Consider the following 20,243-nt stretch of genomic DNA (forward strand, 5'->3'; position numbering starts at 1 on the left):
ATTTCCTGAAGAAATTGAAAAAAAATCCTACAAAAAATGTCTATATTCCAAAGACTAATACGAATATTTTGCGGTGGAAATTATATAGAGAATTTTCAGTTGTAATTTTAATGAGTTTCTCGTAAAAAATTCGAATAATTATGAAAATACAAAAGCTTTCTTACGCAAATTGCAATTTTTTGCGGAAACTCAAAGAGAGAGATGAGAAATTCAAATAATTTCTCGTGGAAATTTTCAATAGTTACTCTAGAAATTCCGAAGATTTTCCATTGATTGTGAGCGTAATATGATGGTCCTGGCTGTTTCAAAGTGTTACGTAATAAGCTTTCATCGCAGTGCCGAAACCGTGGTTTTCGATTATAGTATCGCAGGACACGACGGATGACAGGCTAACTTTCAGACGTCATTTTTCAACTACGATCGACAAAGCGCATCGCCAGCTTGGTTTTTTTAAAATCTCAAATGAATTCCGCAATCCTTTATGCTACAAAGCCTTAGGGTGCGGTCAGAGTAGACGCGAAGTGCGATGCGAAGCGTCCATACGATTTGACAGCTCCTTCTTTTTGATTGTTATTCCCTTGCGTGTAGATTTCGCGCGGCGTCGCGTTGACGCGTCCTCTCTGGCAGGCACCTTATACTGCTCATTGGTACGCTCTCAACTCGAATTTGCTTCTGCTGTCTGGAATCCATATCAAGCTGTTTTGACTGCTGTGCAATGCAAGTTCGTACGATATGCCCTGCGCCATCTCCCATGGACGGACCCGCTGAATTTACCACCGTATGCTGATCGCTGTAGTCTGGTGGGGCTAGATACTCTTGATAAGCGGAGAAACGTGGCGCAAGCCGTTTTCATCGCCAAACTTCTGTTGTCCGAGTACAACGTGCCAGATTTGTTGGCAAAAATTCTATTGTATGCACCCTCACGATCCCTTCGACCTCGAGATTTGCTCTTCGAAGAAAGGCTTAACACCAATTATGCTGCCAATAGCTACATTGTCGCTATGATCCGTCATTTCAACGAGGTGTCGGACCAATTCGACTTCAACATCAGTTCATCCGCGTTTCGTCAACGGCTAAACAGATATTTTATCAACTGACCTTTAGTTTAAGTTTTCATGTAGACGACACAGTCAGATGAAATAAGCAAAATAAATAAATAAATTAGTCCAAAGAATTCGCATTACTACTTCCGACGAAATTTCGTGAAGTATACGAAGAATTTCCCATGGATATTTCGAAAAATTTCGCTTATTCATCCAAAGAATTCTCCGCGAACATTCCGAAGAATTTCCGAAATTAAGAAAAAATTCCTGGGAACTTTCCAGAAGATTTGAAGGGTTTCTCGCGGAAATTTCGGGGAATTTCTCGTTGAAGTGCGACATATTTTTTTGTGAAAATTATAAAGAATCACTCTAAAGAAGTTTCCGACGAAAATCAAAAGATATTCTAGTAGAATCTGCAATAAAATCCAAGGGGAAATTTTGAATTTTTTTCAAAAGTTTTTGTAGAATACTTCGGAGAATTTTCCTGCTCAACACAGAAGAATATCCTGGGGAAATCCATATTGTTTTAAGCCATAGTTCAGACTATTACATCAGTGAAACTCATTAGATTTTTCTAGAGAAATGAAAGAGATGATTTCGATAAAGTCTTGCAAAAAAATCTGGGAAGATCCTTGAAAAAAATCAAACAATAGTGAACCTTGCACATAGCTGCTTTATCAATTGTTTTTCAAAAAAAAAGTCTACGTACACTTTTTGTAAACCCCCCCGTCCCCCTTCGTAGACTAACGTAGACTTTTTCGAAACCCCTCCCTCCCCCTCAAGAGTCTACGTGGTTTATGGACAGCCCCTTAATAACTATGGAAGTGTTTAATGAACACTAAGCTGCGAGGCGGCTCTGTCCCAGTGTGGGGATGTAATGCCAATAAGAAGAAGAAGAACAATTATAAATTTTTACAACTGATTAAGCTCACCAAACTGACTTACGTATGTTTTTTGTATGGCTTGAAACCGTCTATCTTCAAGAATGCTACCTTTCGTTCAGAACCATCATGAATTCACGTGCAGGCTGCAGATTTTTTGTTGAATGCCATTCAGATTAAAGTCTGTATTTTTTTATTGTATTCACAAATGTATTTGAGCATCAGAAGTAAAGATTGGAGTACGGAAGAAATTGATGAAAAAACCAACAGCTTGAAGATTTGTTTAAAGTAGTGTAGTTGTTTAGCATTATATAACAGGTTAGATCTTCGTCAGATGCTGTAACTATTGAATTGACGGAGATTTATCAAATTCTGAGATTTCCCCGCCAAAGGATCATCGGACTGGTAATGACTCCAAAGATGGCGGTAAGGAAAAGCTACGATTTTCAAGAGTGAGCTCGGCATATAGAATGAGATCTCGAGAACCAAGGAAAACATCAGGGAAAATGCACAAGAGAAAGAAAGAATTTTACAAGCTTTGTGCATATTCTTTTGAGTTTTCGGTTACAACGAAGATAAAATATTCAATTTTTAAACTTTTAAAAACACTTTAATAAAGAAACAAAATGAACCTTTGCTTATCTCCGCCACTACACATCTAGTTCGGAATTGTTTAAAGCTGCTCGAGAAGCGCCATGTTGAGTAAATTTATGGGTAAACCAAGTACAGATGAGGCATCAACAAATTGCATAACTAGAATCCCGACCTTTCGGATTACGTCACAGCAAAGATTTGGCAGCAAAGATCGGTTAATAAGTGCTGTGATCGAGTATAACAGCTTCTAACTACTATTATTCTACACGAACTCTGGTCTTACTATTCTCCATTATGAACATAAACACTAAATTAAAATTAATTTTTACTTCTCATTCTATTAAACATGGAAAGCAACACTTATACTTAACTCGAGCAAGTTAACCATACAAAAACATACTTAAGATAAGATAAGTCAGTTGTAAATATTTATGGTTCTAATAACGCCAACGGGTGCTTAGGGCTATCTTTGGCGTTGTGCAAAAGAATGGTGCTGTGGCGGCGAAGGATGAAACAAGAGCTCGCCCAGCTCTACGGCGAACCCAGTACCCAGGTAGCTAATGCTGGAAGGGTACGATGGACAGGGCATGTTTCAAGAATGCCGGACAGCAACCTTGCAAAGCTGGTGGTTACTTCCGACCTGGCAGGTATAAGAAGAATTGAAGGACATCTATCTAGGTGGATTAATCAGGGTTTTTGGTGATGTTTTAGGATTCTTATATGGTTTCTATTGAAATTTCTTAACTAAAAACTTCAAATCAAGATTTTTCGAGATTCCTTCTAGGGATTTTTTTTTAAATTGGTCCAGAGGTGCAGAATTACCACAGGAATCGAGCCCTGTACTTGGTTTTGATGGACATTTTTATTTTATAATAACGGTTTACCGACGCACCGTGACAGCACCAATCTGGTCGCTTCTTTTTGCAAACACGCGTGCTCACTGGTAAAAAAAATCACAAAAATAAGAAACAAACCAAATTCCTTTTCATTGCTTTGTTTTTGATGGAATGGAAATAGGAGCTATGGCATGAAGTGCCGAACCGTTCCCCTATATATAGAGGAAATGTAATCAACTTTATCGACATTAATAGGAAATTGACATTAATAGGATTCACTGAGTAGAAGTTTTTTTCTCAAAACTAGGAACGTGACGCCTCTCTTATTTTGAATAGGCGTGATGAAGCTTTATTTTGCCACCGAAAAGTGAATCCTATAACTGACCACGACTTACATAATGATAGTTATTTAACACTTGTTTGTAAGGATTTAAAACGATTAGAAACGGTAGGGCAAATTTCATTATCTTCGCTCAGCGAGGCTTTTTCATTTTTTTTTTGGTTTTTCATCTATATATTATTTTTTCAATGACCCTGAGAGATTTGTATTAGACAAATAAAATGAAGCAACAATGCAACATAAGCAACATCAGCTAACTGTGTGTGTTGATCTGAACAATAAACGTTGTCGACGTCGTTCTCTGTTTTCTGATGTGAAAAATTCTAGTAAACTCGTCTTATAAAATTTTGAATTAACTGTAATAATTAATTACAAGCTCTCCGCACTGTGTGTTTGCTTCTGTTAAACGAAATCTGCGAAGTGCGAAGTGAAAGATATTGTTTCGATTTCATAAACTATACCCGTCCCAGGATTTTTGGCGTCATTAGCAATGGGTAATTGTCGTAAATGCTCTCTCAGCATCGTAGAAGGAGATAGTTTCTACGTCTCGTGCAAAGGAAACTGTGCCGGTGTGTTTCATGGCAGCTGCGTTGGCATGAGAAAAAATCAATTGTGTACTCTCACTACTCTTTCGAAAAATGTGTTATGGATGTGTGACGAATGCATGCATGTATTCCATCGAACTAAGCACAATATTGTAACTGATGAATCGGAAAAGACTAGTAATGAAACGATTCAATCTGCGACTAAATCAATCGTAGATGAGGTGAGAGATTTAAAACGCAATGTATCCGAAATTATGAACACTATTGGAATGATAACCGATAAGTCCGAAATAATGCCTACAACTTGTACGGTGGATGCTCTCTCCCTACGATCGGCTCCAGCTTCATCGTGTGTTCTACTCAATGGGACAAATAATTTTGAACCTTGGTCGAAGCGTACTAGTGGTCAACAACATCAACAGCAATGGACAACAACTGACGACACATTCGCGGTGCTGTTAACCAATATCGATGTGTGTGTTTCGGAATGCGATGTCAAACAGATGGTTTCACGTGTGATAGGACTGCAAGAACCCGATCAAATCGATGTGAAAAATTGGTACCGAAATGGAATAAGCTTAAATTGGATTACATTTCATTTAAGGTCGTACTTGAAATAAAATTTAAAAACCGTGCAATGATGATGATGATGATGATGGTCCCGCCACATACCCCTACAAAGGTTTGAGCTAGACGATTTATCTTTAAGATAATTAATTGAATTTGATATAACAATTTAATCAGATTTGCAAAAAAACAAAAACGATCTGATTACCATCACAGATATGAATTACATAACTTTCCAAAAACTATCTAGCAAAAAATGTAAATTAAGAAAAAACTGTTGTTTTCATCTACAGATTCTCAGATCTCATACATGGCCTCGGAATATAAATATCAGAGAGTTTGTCCAGAAAAATTATTCGTGGAAACCTAATTTGTAAATACGAGAAAGGCAAAAAAACTACTATTTAGTTTTCATGTAAAGTGTATTGTAGTAGAGTTTTGTATTTTTTGCTTTTGATGTGATAAGTGTAAATGAATAATGCTCCGTTGTTTATATTCTATGTTATGATGTTTATATCTTAGATAAATTTGTATTTAGAATAGTAAGGTATTCAATAAGACTATAAAAAGTCAGTTGAATCAAACAGTAAATAAAGAAAGAAATAAAGAAAGAAATAATCTTCATTGAGTTTCAACTTAAACTGAATTACGTAAAGAACAAACAAAAAAAACTAAGAAATACAATGTGATAGTTAAAAAACAAGTTAAAACAAAATGACATCTTACGAAATATTAGACAAAATTAGAAGTAAACTTACTGTTTGACTATTAAAACTTCTAATACCAGCAGGCTTCGGAAATCTCACTAATATAAATAAAAACCTGCGATTAATCCGTTAAGCTGAGTGTGATGTTTCATGTTCATGTTGAGGAAGTATTCTCACACGGGTGGCGGGTGATAAATTCGTGAGCGCCGGCTCGCCGGATAATTTAATTTTACTCCACAAATTTTCCTTCTCGTCGCCTCTCCAGAAAAAATTTACAAGCATATTTACAAAAATTTAGGATCGCAATGGGATTCAAACCCAAAATAATTTTAAAATGCCTAGTAGAGCGCTCACTGTAATCACGCCACCATATGAACTGATTGAGAGCGAAGAGAACAACTGCTGTATGGAACCTTCTACTTATCGTGGCGCATCGTCAGATTCAATCAGTTTGGATAGGCAAAGTTAGCATTTGATTTTTTGCGAAACATGGGAAGAAGGATAACAATTTTTCGAACCATCGCTTGTGCCGGAGTTAATTGCACTGTAATTTATCCGGATAAAATGGATGGTGGAGAGATCTGTTGTCGCATGAGTGAGTGAGTAATCCGAACCCTGAATACCAGACATCACTGCAATTGGTAGAAGACATAAAGGTAGGTACAATTCTCCAAACTACTTCTTCAACCACATCAAAATAAGGGAAGCTCTTGGATTAATATTTCGATTCAATATAACATACCTTATATAAACACTATCAGAATAATATTCCCAATTTAAGTGTTACGTGGAGGTAGCAACAGTATCACCCGTTGTCAACATAGACTGCTATTTAGATATTGAATGTCGGCTCCAAGAAACTCTAAACACAATATTTAAATTCTCTACAAATACATATAACATTTTACTTCTCGGAAAACATTTCTTGTGTCTTTAGAGCTTCCATTATTTGTTTGGTTAATTATTGACAGGCTGACGGTAAATAGACTGGAGGGAAAAGGGAAATCTATACAAAAACAGAAATTTTGATATTCTACTAGCTTCTACAATACTCAAACAAATAGTGTTCAAGCGGTCAACATAGACTAGTTCTTCTAAGTATTGGTCCTAGTAGAGACAAAACTTCTGTTCGGATCCAGTCTTGACAATTTAAACTACCGTGTAGCTCCAGCAGGATAAAAAACAAATATCCAACTGTCAACAAATGTCAAATGGAACAAAAAATATTCAGCTTGTTATTTGAGCAACAGTAAATTTGCTCGAAATTATGTGCGACATACCGGCAACTGATATGCGATCACACTGGATCAGAAACAGAGAAAACTGAAACATCTGGAGACGATTAATCAACTTTGACAAATGTTACAAATATGTGATTATGAGTAGCGTTGGTAAAATCATTCTGAAATCACCATCACCACCTCATGTGCGGATAATCTCGTTTGCGGTTTTAAAGAAAAGCACCACGGTAAAGTTTTTAATTTTTTCCCAATTGTTCCGAATTCTTGACCGAGATCCGTCGGAAGCATCCGTCAATGTCTCGGCTGTTGAGTTCTCGGCATCCATTTCATTAAAGCTTGTCGATGCGGCTGCATTTTAAATTATGTTATGACTGCGCATGTATCGAGTGCTCACCTATTACGCCTTTTTTATCGTTCACCAATTAAAAGCCATTTTTGCGGCCCTTTATATGATTAAATATGTGAATTGATAATCTGGGTTTTCATCGAAATATCACATAAATAAACAAAAGGCTGGTCTAATGATATGGCTCATGATCGCATATTGGTTTTCTTTTTGATTTCGTGATTAGGTGCGTTTCCAAATATTCAGCATTTTCAACTGATTATTTGAAATTTTCTAAGATTTTTCAACACTTTATATTCTGTAAAACTTTGATTTGTTTATCTTCACTTGCCAAACGAATGTACCTATTCCAAAACGCATTCTTGCATGCACCAGTTGCCTTCTCAATGCACAGCGTGATGCAATCGAATTTATTTGGAAAAAGGACCCAACTATCTTTTTCCAGCTGTGAGCACTTTCAACTGCTGCTGCATTCATATCCATACTCTTCCATATTCAACTTTCATCGTCTGTACTTTTCCTTCAAGCGGAACTAAAAGCTTACTTAGAGACCACATCCGAAGATGCCTTTATGTTATGCACAAAGTAGCCCTGTGAGAAGGAGAGAATGGCAATACCCGCACCGCACGTACATCAACCGTTTTGTTTTAGGGTGAACTGCTTTCAATTCAATGAACCGATTGATTTTTGTGTTCGAATAGACAATACGAACGATAATCTTGACTTTTTTTCACGCATATTCGGGAAGCACCGTATAACCGTGTCTATCTTGCGCTGCTATCCAATCACAATTTATTGCTCTGAAGTAACAAAAACAAAAAACACCCGCTGTTCGCAAAGATTTCGAAGCAAGAAATCGAATGCATTGGAACTGCTATGCGGAACAAACTAGCGTTTTTTTGCAACTCTGTTGCAAGAGTACAACCTCTCACTTACCTTATGTAGATAATCTCGCAATTGTACTTTATCCTTCGCCAACCGGGCGCAACATTGCTCCGCGTCACTGCACTGCCAACAGCTTTTGGCGACACAGTCTCACTGGCGGGCTGCTGCATAAGTTGTACATTTTCCACTGGAATGTTACCGCCAACGTTTGAAGGTATCCTGTTTAAGACGGGATTGTTACTACTGCTACTGCTGCTGCTGCTATTCGCTACACCCTCCTTCACGGAAATACTACTCAACGATGGGTGATGATTCACACTAGCGATATTTACAACCGCAGCAGCAGCGCCCATATCAGTTGCACTGGCACTTGCGGCGAGATTCGTGTCGGTGCCGACCGACCCGGAAATATTTTCGGAAGAAGGAAACATCAAATTGCTAATGTTTCCACTGTACTGGCCAATCTTGTGCTGCATCTGGGAGGGATGCTGCCCCGGCTGTTGCTGGGCCAGCTGCTGGGTATGGTGTTGTTGTTGTTGCTGTACTCGATGGTGATGGTGCACAATTGCACTTTGGTTGTTCGATACATGGTGATGCCCGGCTGCAATTGTTACGGTTTGTTGCGTTAGGTTCTGCAACTGCTGGATGTGATGGTTCGGTGGAATTGGGTGGTGCTGCTGAGACGGTATATTCGATGGCAACTGATGATGTGTGATTTGCTGAATTGCTGAGCCAGGGGCAGCGACAGAAGATCCACCGCCACGCATGACATCAGCATTCGGAGCTGCCATTTAAAAGTTGATGCGTCGTGAGCACTGGAATAGACAGAAAACGAAGAAGATCTGTGTTAGTTTGTTCGATTTATGAGAGTCACTAAGATAAATGAAAATGCGATCACGTTGATACAGTATAATAGATCCAACGTAGAGTGTTTCATTTTTAAACATAGGCTAATTATCGTTTTTCAATCAAATAATCGTTACTGATTGAATAATTGAAAAACACGCAATGAGTTGTAACTTGGCTATATGAAATGGCGTTTTAAGAAATAAGGAAAGTTTCATCATAATGTGGTTGTCTACACCAGGTAAGTTATCACCACGAAATATAGAATTCTGTTTCAACAACCTCAGTTAGCAAGTTGAGTTGTCGAGTACCAACTTGACCTCTCGCCACTTCAGGTGGGCAGAGCTATGAACTACGACAACACAATAGTTAAGGACGCACGAACTATTAAATTATAGTGAGCAAGCACGCAAAGTCTGGAGTACATACCCACAACAATTGAATCGCCTATCGCTCCATTATGGCTGGTTCGGTCATGGCACCCACCTACCCAACAACGTCAGCTAAGTTCCTCGAATGGCAGAACCATTGATACATGACTGGGATACCGTCATGTGGCGCTTTGATTGGAGCCGCTGCAGGCAGATGGGCTGACTAAAGTGCCGTGGTAGTTGTTAATCGTCTATCCGTGGCGAACGTCTATACTACTGGCTCGACGATAAACATTACGGGTTTCCCACCCTTTCCCAGAAAGTGCATGTGCATCGTTTGTTTCTTCTGCCGAAGCAGTACTCTGAACATGAAACGCATCGACGGAAAAAGTGTAGACCAACTAGCAAATAAACTAACGGGCAAATGTACACAACTCGTCGCTTGTTATTTGTTCGGTTGCGATATTAATTGGGTAGAACAACAAACAATGGGTGCATACCACAGGCGAATCTCGTACTTACCGACGGGTAAAAACAGGAGCAAAGGAGAAATCGCACTCTTTCCGTAACGCTCCAGTTGTTTTTAGAATATAGCCATTTGTCCCTCTCAGTGATAATAGAATGATGAAATCGAAGCGAAATTAGACGCCTCTTTAGTTAACCCTGAGTCCCTCCGCCGGAGTAAACATTGTATCAAAAGCAGACAAACCAAGTTACCGGCAATAAGGAGTGAACATAAATTGGAAACCATCAACGATGAACTGGAAGTTATCACGAAAGCATCCAGCTCCGTGACTATACTGTAGAGAAGCACGACAAACCGAGTCGAGGAATGCATTTTCCGCGTACACATTATGCACCTGGATCTATCCGCCTAGGAAAAAGCACCATTCCAGAGGCCAGGCGACCGGCGGTGACTGATACCTGAGTTGCACCACGAACAGAGAGCGCATGTATGTTTCTGAAGGTACGCTCTATTAAACCCACAATGACAAGGAAGGTATGTTTGGCACCCGAACAGGCGTAGCCGCGTGGCATCATTATCCTTTTGTTTGCACTCGCCACCCGAATAATGTTCGAAAGCGTGAAGCAAAATCGATGAAGTTGTTCCATTGCAATAGCAATCTGTTATCAGTGATGAGTATTGAAATTACGGAACTTATGTTGATATGGCAGATATATAAACATTCTAATATTACAAATTTTTAAAAAGATAAGAATGCAGAAGGAAAAATGACAAAATTTCTGTTCCGGGTTTGGAAATTGTCTCGACTTCCCTGGGCATAAAAGTATCATCGTGTTTAGCCTCATGATTTATTTATTTATTATCAGACTAAGGCCGGAGTGGCCTGTGCTGCACATAAGTCTTCTCCATTCAGCTCGGTCCATGGCTGCACTTCGCCAACCACGCAGTCTGCGGAGGGTCCGCAAATCGTCCTCCACCTGATCGATCCACCTTGCCCGCTGTGCGGGCACCGGATTGCTATCCGACATTCTGGCTACGTGCCCGGCCCACCGCAGTCTTCCGATTTTCGCGGTGTGAACGATGGATGGTTCTCCCAACAGCTGATGCAACTCGTGGTTCATTCGCCTCCTCCACGTACCGTCCGCCATCAGCACCCCACCATAGATGGTACGCAACACTTTCCTTTCGAAAACTCCCAGTGCGCGTTGGTCCTCCACGAGCATCGTCCAGGTCTCGTGTCCGTAGAGAACTACCGGTATAATAAGCGTTTTGTAGATAGTCAGTTTGGTACGGCGGCAAACTCTATTCGATCGGAGCGTCTTACGGAGTCCAAAGTACGAACGATTTCCAACCACTATGCGTCTTCGAATTTCTCTGCTGGTATCGTTATTGGCGGTCACCAGTGAGCCCAAGTACACGAATTCTTCAACCACCCCGATTTCGTCACCACCGATAGAAACTCGTGCTAGGTGGCTTACATTGACCTCTCTTGAGCCTCTTCCTATCATGTACTTCGTCTTCGACGTGTTGATGACTAATCCAATCCGTTTAGCTTCGCTTTTCAGTCTGATGTAGACTTCCTTCATCCTCTCAAAGTTACGTGCCATGATATCAATGTCGTCGGTGAAACCAAATAACTGTACGGACTTCGTGAAAATCGTACTACTCGTGTCAATCCCTGCCCTTCGTATTACTCCCTCCAAAGCGATGTTGAATAGCAGACACGAAAGACCATCACCTTGCCGTAACCCTCTACGCGTTTCGAAGGGACTCGTGAATGCCCCTGAAACTCGAACTACGCACATCACCCGATCCATCGTCGGCTTGATTAACCATATCAGTTTATCCGGAAATCCGTTTTCGTGCATTAGCTGCCATAGCTGGTCCCAATCGATTGTATCATATGCGGCTTTGAAGTCAATAAATAGATGATGTGTGGGCCTGGACACGTTGTATTCGCGGCATTTCTGCAATACCTGACGTATGGCGAACACCTGGTCTGTGGTAGAGCGTTCACCCATAAATCCCGCCTGTTACTGCCCCACGAACTTTCTTGCAATTGATGTATGTCGGCGGCACAAAATTTGATAGAGTACCTTGTAGGCGGCGTTCAGCAATGTGATTGCGCGGTAGTTGCTACAATCCAGCTTATCGCCCTTTTTGTAGACACCTTCCATCCACTCCTGCGGCAGAACCTCATCCTTCCAAACCTTGGTAATCACCCAGTGCAGCGCTCTAGCCAGTGCCTCACCACCGTGTTTAAAAAGCTCTCCTGGTAGTTGGTCAACTCCAGGGGCTTTGTTGTTTATCAGCCGGTCGATCTCCTTCTGGATTTCCTTGAGATTCGGAGCCGGAAGTCGCATGTCCTGCTCGCGTGCTCCTAGGTTCATTACCATACTGCCACCGTTGTCTGCCATATCGCCATTCAGGTGCTCTTCGTAGTGCTGCCGCCACCTTTGGATCACCTCACGCTCGTTTGTAAGAAGGTTCCCGTTTATGTCCTTACACATATCGGGCTGTGGCACGTGGCCCTTACGTGAACGGTTCAACTTCTCATAGAACTTTCGTGCGTTATTAACGCCGTACAATTCCTCCGTTTCTTCACGGTCTCGATCTTCCTGTTGGCGCTTTTTCCTCCGGAAAATCGAGTTTTGTCTGTTCCGCGCCCGTTTGTATCGTGCCTCGTTGGCCCTCGTGCGGTGATGCAGCAATCTCGCCCATGCTGCATTCTTCTCCTCAACTAACTGCTCACATTCGCCGTCATACCAGTCGTTTCTCTGATCCGGAGCCACCGTGCCTAGTGCAGCGGTTGCTTCCAATGGCGGATCGAATATCTCTCCAGCCATCTTCAAGAGATGCTGCGCCTAGCTGCTCTTCCGTTGGGAGTGCCACTTCGATCTGCTGCGCGTAGTCTTGGGCTAGTCTACCGTCTTGTAGCCGCCCAATGTTTAGCCGCGGCGGACGACTCCGACGCGTGTTGTACACCGTCACCGTTACCGTTACTTTTGTATATTGATGTCCATGTTAACAGATTTAAATTTTACTGGGTATAAAGTATATGACGTCATATCGAAATACATTATTTGATCAAATGATAAACCGCATAGTCCATGTACACAATTATCAAGCAAAAACTCACTTTCAAATACAGCCAATGTGCATGGTAACTATCGACTCCGAAATAATGGTGGAACTAATGTGAAAAGGCTTCTGTTTGGATTTTACATACTCGAACCACATGGATGACGTGACATCGATGTGATTCGTATTGTTCATATGGCATTGAGTCACACACGTACATCTCTATTTGATTAATGAAGCATACGTTCTTGTGCGTTATATCATGCTATTCTGTTCTATACCATAATTTTCCAAAATCTTGAATTAAAAACTCGTTGACTAGTGAGTGAATCGTTGGATTTGTAATCAACCGTGATTTTCCATGAAGTCTAAATTTCTGTAATGTGTTCACTGAGGCATAAGCAAACGAAAAAAAAAAACGAGAAATCTTGGATCGCAAAATGGCAGAAACTTTTTTCTTTCTTTATTAATAGGATTTTTAGAGTTTAAAAGTTCTTTGTCAATAGTACCAAGGCCAGGAGCACTTTACAAGGGGAGGAGGCACCCTCAGATCCAACCATGGGACCTTCCGTTGGCAAAATGTACTTTAATTGAACTTCATAATACAATTTTTACAACTTAAAACTTTTACTTTGAAATTTGAGTAAAAACAGTTATTGGGTAGAACTGATTGACGAATGAAAACTATGACACAACAAAACAGGCAACATGCATAAATCCCAATCCCATTCCAGGAAACATAGTACGATGAAATCCAGATATGCTTCGATGCCCAAGATGCGGGTACTGATAGAATAGAGTACGCTTGGGTTGGAGATGCTTGGATTGGCTTGAGGCATGGAACTTACTCCAGAAGTCGCAAACTAACCTGATATTCCCTTTAGTTGGTCGTGAAACTTCCGAACGGAAGTGAATTCTAAGACTGTTTGGATAGATCTGACTGTGCAGAACGCCGTATAATCAACAGAAAGATATCTGAAAGCTGGTAATCAGCATTAGAACATTGAATTGTTGTTGGGGTCTCCAGTTATCCATGCGAGCAAAAGCGTAAGATTGCCAATCCGGAGATGGCGTGTTCGATTCTCGTTCCGGTCTAGGATTTTTTCGGGTGGGAAACATTCTCGACTCCCAGGGCATAGTGCACCCATTGTACTTGCCACACGAAATCCATACTCATGTAATGCCAAGCATAGGAGAGCTTTAAATTAATAACTGAGGAAATGCTAAAAGAATACCAAGTTCTAGTGGGAATGTGGAGCCATAGAAGAAGAACACTGATTTATTGGAAAGCAGCCAATCAATTTCATAAAATTGGAAAATCACGATTTTCAAAAAATTGCAATGGTATAAATTCGAGATTTTCGCGATGACATTTAACGAAACATTTTTCCACATTTTGTTGCAGTAGGCTTTTATTGCACCATTCGTAGAATGTGCTTATTTCGTTCTGCAATATGTTATTCCCTATTACTTCAATACTTCAAAAATGAAGGAAATGTTGTTGTTGGAACTTATGTATATCTATATACATAAAAATGAATTTCTGTCTGTCTGTGCCTTATAGACTCGGAAACTACTGAACCGATCGACGTGAAAATTTGTATGTAGAGGTTTTTGGGGCCGGGGAAGGTTCTTAAGTTTGTTCGAGACCCCTCCCCGCTTTGGAAAGGGGGGCTCCCATACAAATGAAACACCAATTTCTTCATAACTCGAGATCTAATCAGAAAATAAATCAATTTTAGGCGAAACGAAGTTCGCCGGGTCTGCTAGTTATGAATAATAGAGGTCCCAAATGAGAGGCCTGGGGAACTCCGGATGTGAACTGAATGAGCTTCGATCTATCCAGCTTTTAACGCTAGCTTTTAGGGAGAAGATGCATGCATAGACAGAACATAGATGGGTATGAGGGGAAGAACAGGAGACAGAAGCAGTAACTACTAGATACCAAGCTCGTCTTTGAAGTCATAAAAAAAAGTTTGATATCTTAACGTTAATGTGAATATGCAAAACGAACACGTAAGCATATAAAAGATCAAAATAATTACGGAAACACAAACAATTCGCACTGTTGGTTGATTTAATTGGCACGTCCTCACCCATCTACTAAAAAACAGCCTCGTTTACAAGCCAGACCAACTGCGGAGCATCGACCAGAAAACAGTGTGAACTCACATCGGTATAAACGCTTACCAGCTATGCACGGAAGCATCCGATTCAGTAATTGCATCAAGGGATTACGGTGGTGCGACGGTTCGATGCGTGGATGAGTGTATGCATTTCTGAGTCTTCTGCCGCTGCATCCACCGGGAGCTTATTCTCGCACACTATTAGGGGGGCACCTGATACTCCTCTGATAGTGCCACCCATTCATTTATCCATCCATTCCAGCACAGAACGTGCGAAAGTGCAGAGACTGAAAATCGACATTGACTACGAAGTTCAACTTCGCGTTTAATCCTGTTCGCTTTTTGCGGTGACTTGCCCAGGAAACACCGGACAAATATAATTCAATTGATTTTCCATGCACCAGTTCTCTACGATACTCACCATCAGACATGTTCGTGCGGACGGGAAAACTCGTTGCATTGTGTATGGTACATAAATATACACATTCAGCGGGACCGGTTTCAATCCAAGAAGAGGGGCTGCATCAGAAACTGCTGGTGATTGAAAATTAAATCGTCTTGATAATGAACGGTTCAATTTATGAATCCCACCAAAACGAAACTATGTTTCAGCAGCACAAAGAGCAGAAGCATCGACGGCAAACTAGAGGAGAGTGCATAAAACGGAAACATCATACCTTTTACACTACAAAAATACGATCAGCCGAATAGATAAAACACACCATAAGCCATTTCCACCGATGACGCAACGATGTTGAAATATTCAACATCAGCATTCGAATGAGTATTACAAAAGTGTTTCGTTAAATAAACAGTTTCATCTAACGTAACGTAATGATTGGATGTAAGCAAACGAATGAACTACTCTCCAAAGGGGGAGTACAAATGACACGAAGCATAACTTTCGGAAAGTTTGTTTTTGTTCTGTTGCACTAGTCGATAAACATCTAAGGAAGGAAGGTCGGAAGAAGAAAAGCGGAAAACCACTTAATTCCTATTCCAGTTCTCTATCTCCAGCGGCGGTAGGTGACAGACAGAACGTCTTTCAGGGGCAATGAAATATGAACCAGCCTAACCTAATTAGTTAATTCATGCTGTCCGTTCGGTTTACTGTCTGTTTGCATGCTAGAGGTAAGGACGGAGGGGATCCAGCGAGCGAAGAAGTGAAGAATATGCATATTTACGATGACGTACAAAAGCAGACTATCGCCAGTCACACCATATGGTTGATAGACGATCTTAGAGGGGGGAAATAACGGAAAAATCGAGGGAATTACTATGCGACATGACCACGATGAGCATGATCATCTTGCAAAACTGAGAAAAAATACATGAAATGCGAAGGAATGCCGAGAAAATGAAGTTATTAATTAGATACATGAGAAGAAAGGAAGAGACACATGGTCTCCAAGCAGTAGATTCGATAAAAAAATATGTTTGTTGTTTTCAGATGTATATTCTTGTTAGATTGCAACGAATAGAATATGTAGGGCCCTTTTTCTTTATTTTTTTCATTTCCTCTTATGAATCTACATTTCAATAGAAACTACTACTTGATATTCATCAGCATTTTATTGGTTATAAATTGAAGGCTTTCTATGTACAGTACATAATACATCGATTTGCGTTTTGGGCGTAACTTATTTTGTAAACAAACATTGTTTTGTGGGTTCCATAGAATGCAAGCGTTTTTCTCCAAAACTAATTTCCTTGTCGGCTAGAGGAAAGCCTATTCTATCGGATACATACCCGACTAGAAGAGCATAACAGAAACTGAACACAATTTTAACATATTGTGATATTTATAACTTATTTTGATACAATTTTGTTCTTAGTAGCCATTACCTTTCAAATGTTGTAACAGGATTTTATCACAATATGATTGAAAAAATGCTTAACACCGAATTGCCGAACAGTAGGCAATTCAAATAGATGAAGAATAATTTGAAAAGGTTGCCTGATTTGAAATGTTGTTAGTTCTCGAAAAATATTATTGCACAGACAAAAACAAAAATTTCTGATTGTTGACCACAATCTATCACCACAATCTATGACCTATCACGATCTGTAAAAATTTTCAACTGCACTGCACAGTATCTGATCCTGTTATAAATTTCTAACAAAATATGTTATTTTTATGATGAAATTGTAGCAAAATTTGATAATTTTTTGTTTCCAGTAGTGTAATTTTTGATAGAAATTTAGATATTTTAACAACATCCTGCACCATGTTTCTAACATATTTTGTTATAAAAATTTAGTATAACATAATAACATATGTTGATATAATTTTGATATGATCTTCTAGTCGGGTACCGCGGTTTTCTCAGGAAATGCTTGCTGTAGCTGGAACTCGCCTTCCAATGTTTGTTTACGAAATAAATTACGCCCAAATCGCAAATTAGTCCCGAATGTATATGTTTTAAACCTAAAAAGTGGCGGACACATAAGCCATTTAACGAAAATCTCACTAACTATACGTATTATGTTAACTGGTATACCATATACACAAAATATGATCATTGATGAATCATACAAACTATACATGAGCATTTAAACACGTTTTGCGACAATGTATTTTAATGATGAATTTTGGTGGAAAATTTCACCTTTCAGAAGAGCGTACCCTAGTACCGGACACTTTTGCATCATGTTCAAATATAACAAGTTGCTATTCTATGAGTAGAGACATCATTTAGAATAGTAATATTTTTCACTTGCTTTGAGTTGTGGATATTAAAATGTGTTAATAGAGCTTATTCGACTCTCCAGCTAAATTTCTTACATCCTACTCAGAATTCTTACCTTTTTTCAATGCCATCTTCAAATTTTCGTTCTACTTATTTCTGTGGCTTCCTGATACTTTAGTAAGAAGAATCAATTAAATTGAAGTAAGTTTAACAAAACAGTTGTAAAAATTACTAAAAATCAGGTGTAAAATTACATAAAAATCTCACTGTCCGGACAGCTGGGGGACAGGTGCCGGATAGACAGGCTTCTGCCTGACTGCACTACTATAGGTATTCAAGGATCCAAGACACGATTGTGTGGCAGTGAAATGAACCACAACGTAGAGCCATCAAATATTAATCAAAGCAATCGTGGAAATTCGCCGTCAGTCAAATGCATGTGGTCAATCATCGCAGATTAGAGTGAAAGTTTTTCAGCACACTCCTCCTTGCCTATTTCCATGATAACGATCCTGCTGGATTTTCAGCATTTTCTGAAGAAAGTACCTAGGGTAATTGATCCGATAGTCGTGGGTGTTCCTATAGTTGCGGTAGTGTAGTTTTTATCAAATATACGCAAATAACGCAGCAACCCACATTGTTTATCAATTAGTTGATCTGTCATTAAGTGAAAGAGTTGAAAACTGTTTTGGATTTACTAAAAAATCGGTAAAATATCACTGAAATACTGTAATTTATTCTCTGCCTTGTACCAATAGTTGCGGTAGTGTTCCCATAGTTGCGAGTTCCGTATGAAAACAATAGGATTCGCAACTATAGGAACACGAATTAGAAAATATCGCAACTATTGGAACATTGCACCAATAATTGGAGGATTCATTTTAGGTAATAATGACAGGAGCTGCTGCCATCGGAATACTTTCTACTAAAAACGTGCTTAGTTCCTCCACTATTGGGCCATTTACCCTAGTTCTCATTGTGGGATCTGGAGCAGTTAAAGTGGAATGAAAGAAAAATTAAATTTAAATTTTCAAAACCAAACCACACAGAAGAAAATTAATAAAATAAAATAACTTGTTCATATAACAGTAAGTGGGGGACAGCAGGGACTATGTCCAAGGGCTTGACGATCCCTCCCCAGGCCATCTACGAGTTGTGGGGCTTGCCTAGGATATGGTGGGGTTTGACAGTGGGCCCTGTTAAATTCCTATAAAAAGCTGCATGTATCCGCAAGTAGGCTCTGCCAAAGCGACCAAGTGCCGCTCAAAGCGCACGACGAATTTCGCGCTAACTCTTCTATGGGGCTGGCAGCACCATCTCATAATCGAATGAAACTTGGTGTGCATAAAGATATATTTCTAAGCTACTCTGCATATTTAGTTTTTCAAAAATTGTCAAGAGTAACATTTGAGGAGGGCCTAATTTTTTTTCATTGATTTTTTTAAAATCGATATAACTCTAAAATGACAAAACTTACAAAAAAGTGTTGTATGGCGGACTGTCCTGAAATTCCCAGAAGTTTTTTGGAAAAATATCCAAAAAATTGAAAACCGATTTCTACACTGAAAAAAAAAAGTTTTAGAAATTAGAATCGATATTACAAAAAAAACTCATCTTAAAAATCGATGAAATTTCTTCTGCAGGTAGGTATTTCAATTATCTAACTTTTCTGGGAATAATGTTCCTGTGACATATTTAAGGAAAAACAGTTTTTCTAACAAAAACTTTGTTCATGTCCATATTGAGAGAAAATTTGTTTTATGCCTACAGCGCCAAATATAGGTTTGGCAGCCTATCATCAACCAACGACACATTTTGGAGGTATAAAAATTTGTTTAGGGAGCAATTTAGCATAATCTAACATTAATGTGGACTAACATTTGAAAAGGGTTTGTATTTTCTCTGACTTTTTGTATCGAAGTAACTTAAAAACAATTGGGTTCACAAAAAAAAACAAATTATTGCATTGATAAAAAGAGTACTTTAGGTCAAAGTGAAATACTTGTACTGTGGGATTTCTCTGAAAATTATTCATTCATTATCCAAAATGCTGCTCATCATTGGAATAATTTCCAGGCAACAGTACATCCTTTTGAAGTTTACTTAAAAAAAAAACCCTGATCAATCCACCTAGCGGTGTTGGTGCCTTTCTCGTGCAAAAAAAAAATGAGTGATTGTTTTTAGCGTGTTTTGCGCATAGAAAATAGTATTTTGGCCATAACTTCTGATCCCATAGTCCAATCTGGCCAATTTTCAATAGCAAACAATGGGACAGGATTCTCAGTCGAATGAAACTTGTTGCGAGTGATTCGGCCAATGCTAAGTTCCAAAAAGTGTGTCTACAAAATATTGTACACATACACACATACACACACACATACATACATACACACAAACAGACATCACCTCAATTCGTCGAGCTGAGTCGATTGGTATATAACACTATGGGTCTCCGAGCCTTCTATAAAAAGGTTGGTTTCGGAGCGATACTATAGCCTTTACGTATACTTAGTATACGAGAAAGGCAAAAAGTAAATTAGAAAACGTAAACGAAAGCTTTATTATAATATCAGAAGTAATGACCCATGACACAAAAGTTGTCCACTTATTCATTTCAAAATTAATTGACTTTTTGAAACAGTCGATCGATTTTACAAAAATTACTTTTGTGTCTGGTG

At 39.4% G+C, this 20,243-nt stretch overlaps 1 protein-coding gene across 4 annotated transcripts in view; it reads right to left on the bottom strand.

Moving 5' to 3' along the window:
• Positions 1-20,243, bottom strand: part of LOC134205423 (methyl-CpG-binding domain protein 5) — a 158,613-nt gene that overhangs the window by 118,894 nt on the left and 19,476 nt on the right. For all 4 annotated transcript variants that reach the window (XM_062680652.1, XM_062680655.1, XM_062680653.1 and 1 more), the window contains one exon: positions 8,037-8,800. In XM_062680652.1, the coding sequence (XP_062536636.1) occupies positions 8,037-8,776 (740 nt within the window). In that variant the 5' untranslated portion in view covers positions 8,777-8,800. The remainder of the gene's footprint in view (positions 1-8,036; positions 8,801-20,243) is intronic.

The sequence above is a fragment of the Armigeres subalbatus genome, chromosome 1, assembly GCF_024139115.2.
Source record: "Armigeres subalbatus isolate Guangzhou_Male chromosome 1, GZ_Asu_2, whole genome shotgun sequence".
In the NCBI taxonomy this organism is placed as follows: domain Eukaryota; kingdom Metazoa; phylum Arthropoda; class Insecta; order Diptera; family Culicidae; genus Armigeres; species Armigeres subalbatus.